The sequence below is a fragment of the Orycteropus afer genome, unplaced genomic scaffold (genome assembly GCF_000298275.1).
Source record: "Orycteropus afer afer isolate SDZICR_OR568_19922 unplaced genomic scaffold, OryAfe1.0 scaffold00420, whole genome shotgun sequence".
NCBI classification, from domain to species: Eukaryota; Metazoa; Chordata; class Mammalia; order Tubulidentata; family Orycteropodidae; genus Orycteropus; species Orycteropus afer.
In genome coordinates this window covers 2,609,282-2,610,562 of record NW_006922007.1, presented here as the reverse complement: position 1 = coordinate 2,610,562, position 1,281 = coordinate 2,609,282, and the positions used below count along the sequence as shown (strand labels likewise).

Below are 1,281 nucleotides of genomic sequence, written 5' to 3'. Positions count from 1 at the left end.
CTCTGTAAATCTTCACCCAAATCCTAATAAAAAAAAAAAAGAAGAAGGAAGTGAGGTTTTTACATTTTTTAATTATTTGCATCTAGTTCAGAGCTGGACACGTACTGTAATAGCTCAAGGAAAAGACAGAATTGAGAGTGAACGTGGACAAAGAGGTCAAGTGAAAGTGAACTTGAGTGTGACAGAAATGACATTCATGGTGGGAGTAACTACTTGAGCAGAAGCTCAAAGGAGGGGAATGATATGATTGGAATGGCCTATGCAGAATGGGGCCACATGAGAATTTCCTGAAATCAAAAAAGGGATAAAGCCAGAGAAGGTAAAAGTAGAAATCAAACCAAAGAGGAATTCATCCTATTCAGACACCCAGGGGAAAAAAAAAAAAAAAAAAAAATGTATGTGGGCTTGAATGGGGGAAAAAAAAAAGCCTGTGACTTACGTTCCATTCAAATGCTGCAATGGCAATGCCTGAAGCCGCCCCAGTCCCAGGCAGCCCCACAAAGTGGCTGCTGCCGACGTCACTTGCAAAAAGGGAGGCACCCATCTGAAATCCAAGAGGAAAGAAAAGGATCAGAATTGAAAGACTCAAATTAGAGTTCTTGAAAACCGTAAATGTTGAGATGTTTCAATTGCTGTTTCTTAGGGCAGGAGGTGGCAACTATGGCCGTAGACTAAATCTGCCTATGAATTGTTTGTATGGCCCCTAAACTAGGAATGACCTCTATATGTTTGAATGTTAAAAACAAAAACATTCTAGAAAACAATGTGCTGTGAAATATGGAAATTATATGGAATTCACATTTTAGTATCCATAAACAAAGTTTTATTATAATACAGTCCTACCCATTTGTTTATGTATCCACAATATGTGTTTTGTACTAGAATGGTTGAACTGTGTGGTTGTGAAAGAGTGTATGGCTCAAAAAACATACTTACAATCTGGCACCTTACAGAAAAAATCTTGTCAACTTCTGCCTTAGGGGAAATTTTGCCTATTCCACCTCCAATTGTGAGTTGAGCCTGTCCTTGGTGAAGAATGTTCAGACTTCTCATCAGCCCCTGATCTTCTAATCAGCCTCAAGAATCCCAAAGCTGAGAAAGAAATATGATTTCCTCTATCCTTCTGGACCTGGGGACCCATTTCTAATCCATCAGCCTTTCCATCATGTCACCTACTCATCTTAAGTTTCTAGCTCAAGACAGATTTCTTCTGTGGACATGGATGAGCCTTATTCCTGACAGAAAAGAACTGGGATATAGGACCCCTGCAGTGTCCACTCT

The 1,281-nt window shown here is 39.7% G+C and overlaps 1 protein-coding gene across 1 annotated transcript in view; it reads right to left on the bottom strand.

Annotated features, from left to right (window-relative positions):
• Nucleotides 1-1,281, bottom strand: part of LOC103208268 (solute carrier family 5 member 4) — an 88,921-nt gene that overhangs the window by 80,577 nt on the left and 7,063 nt on the right. Inside the window, exon 4 of the mRNA XM_007953956.2 lies at nucleotides 440-544. Coding sequence (XP_007952147.2) covers nucleotides 440-544 — 105 coding nt within the window. The remainder of the gene's footprint in view (nucleotides 1-439; nucleotides 545-1,281) is intronic.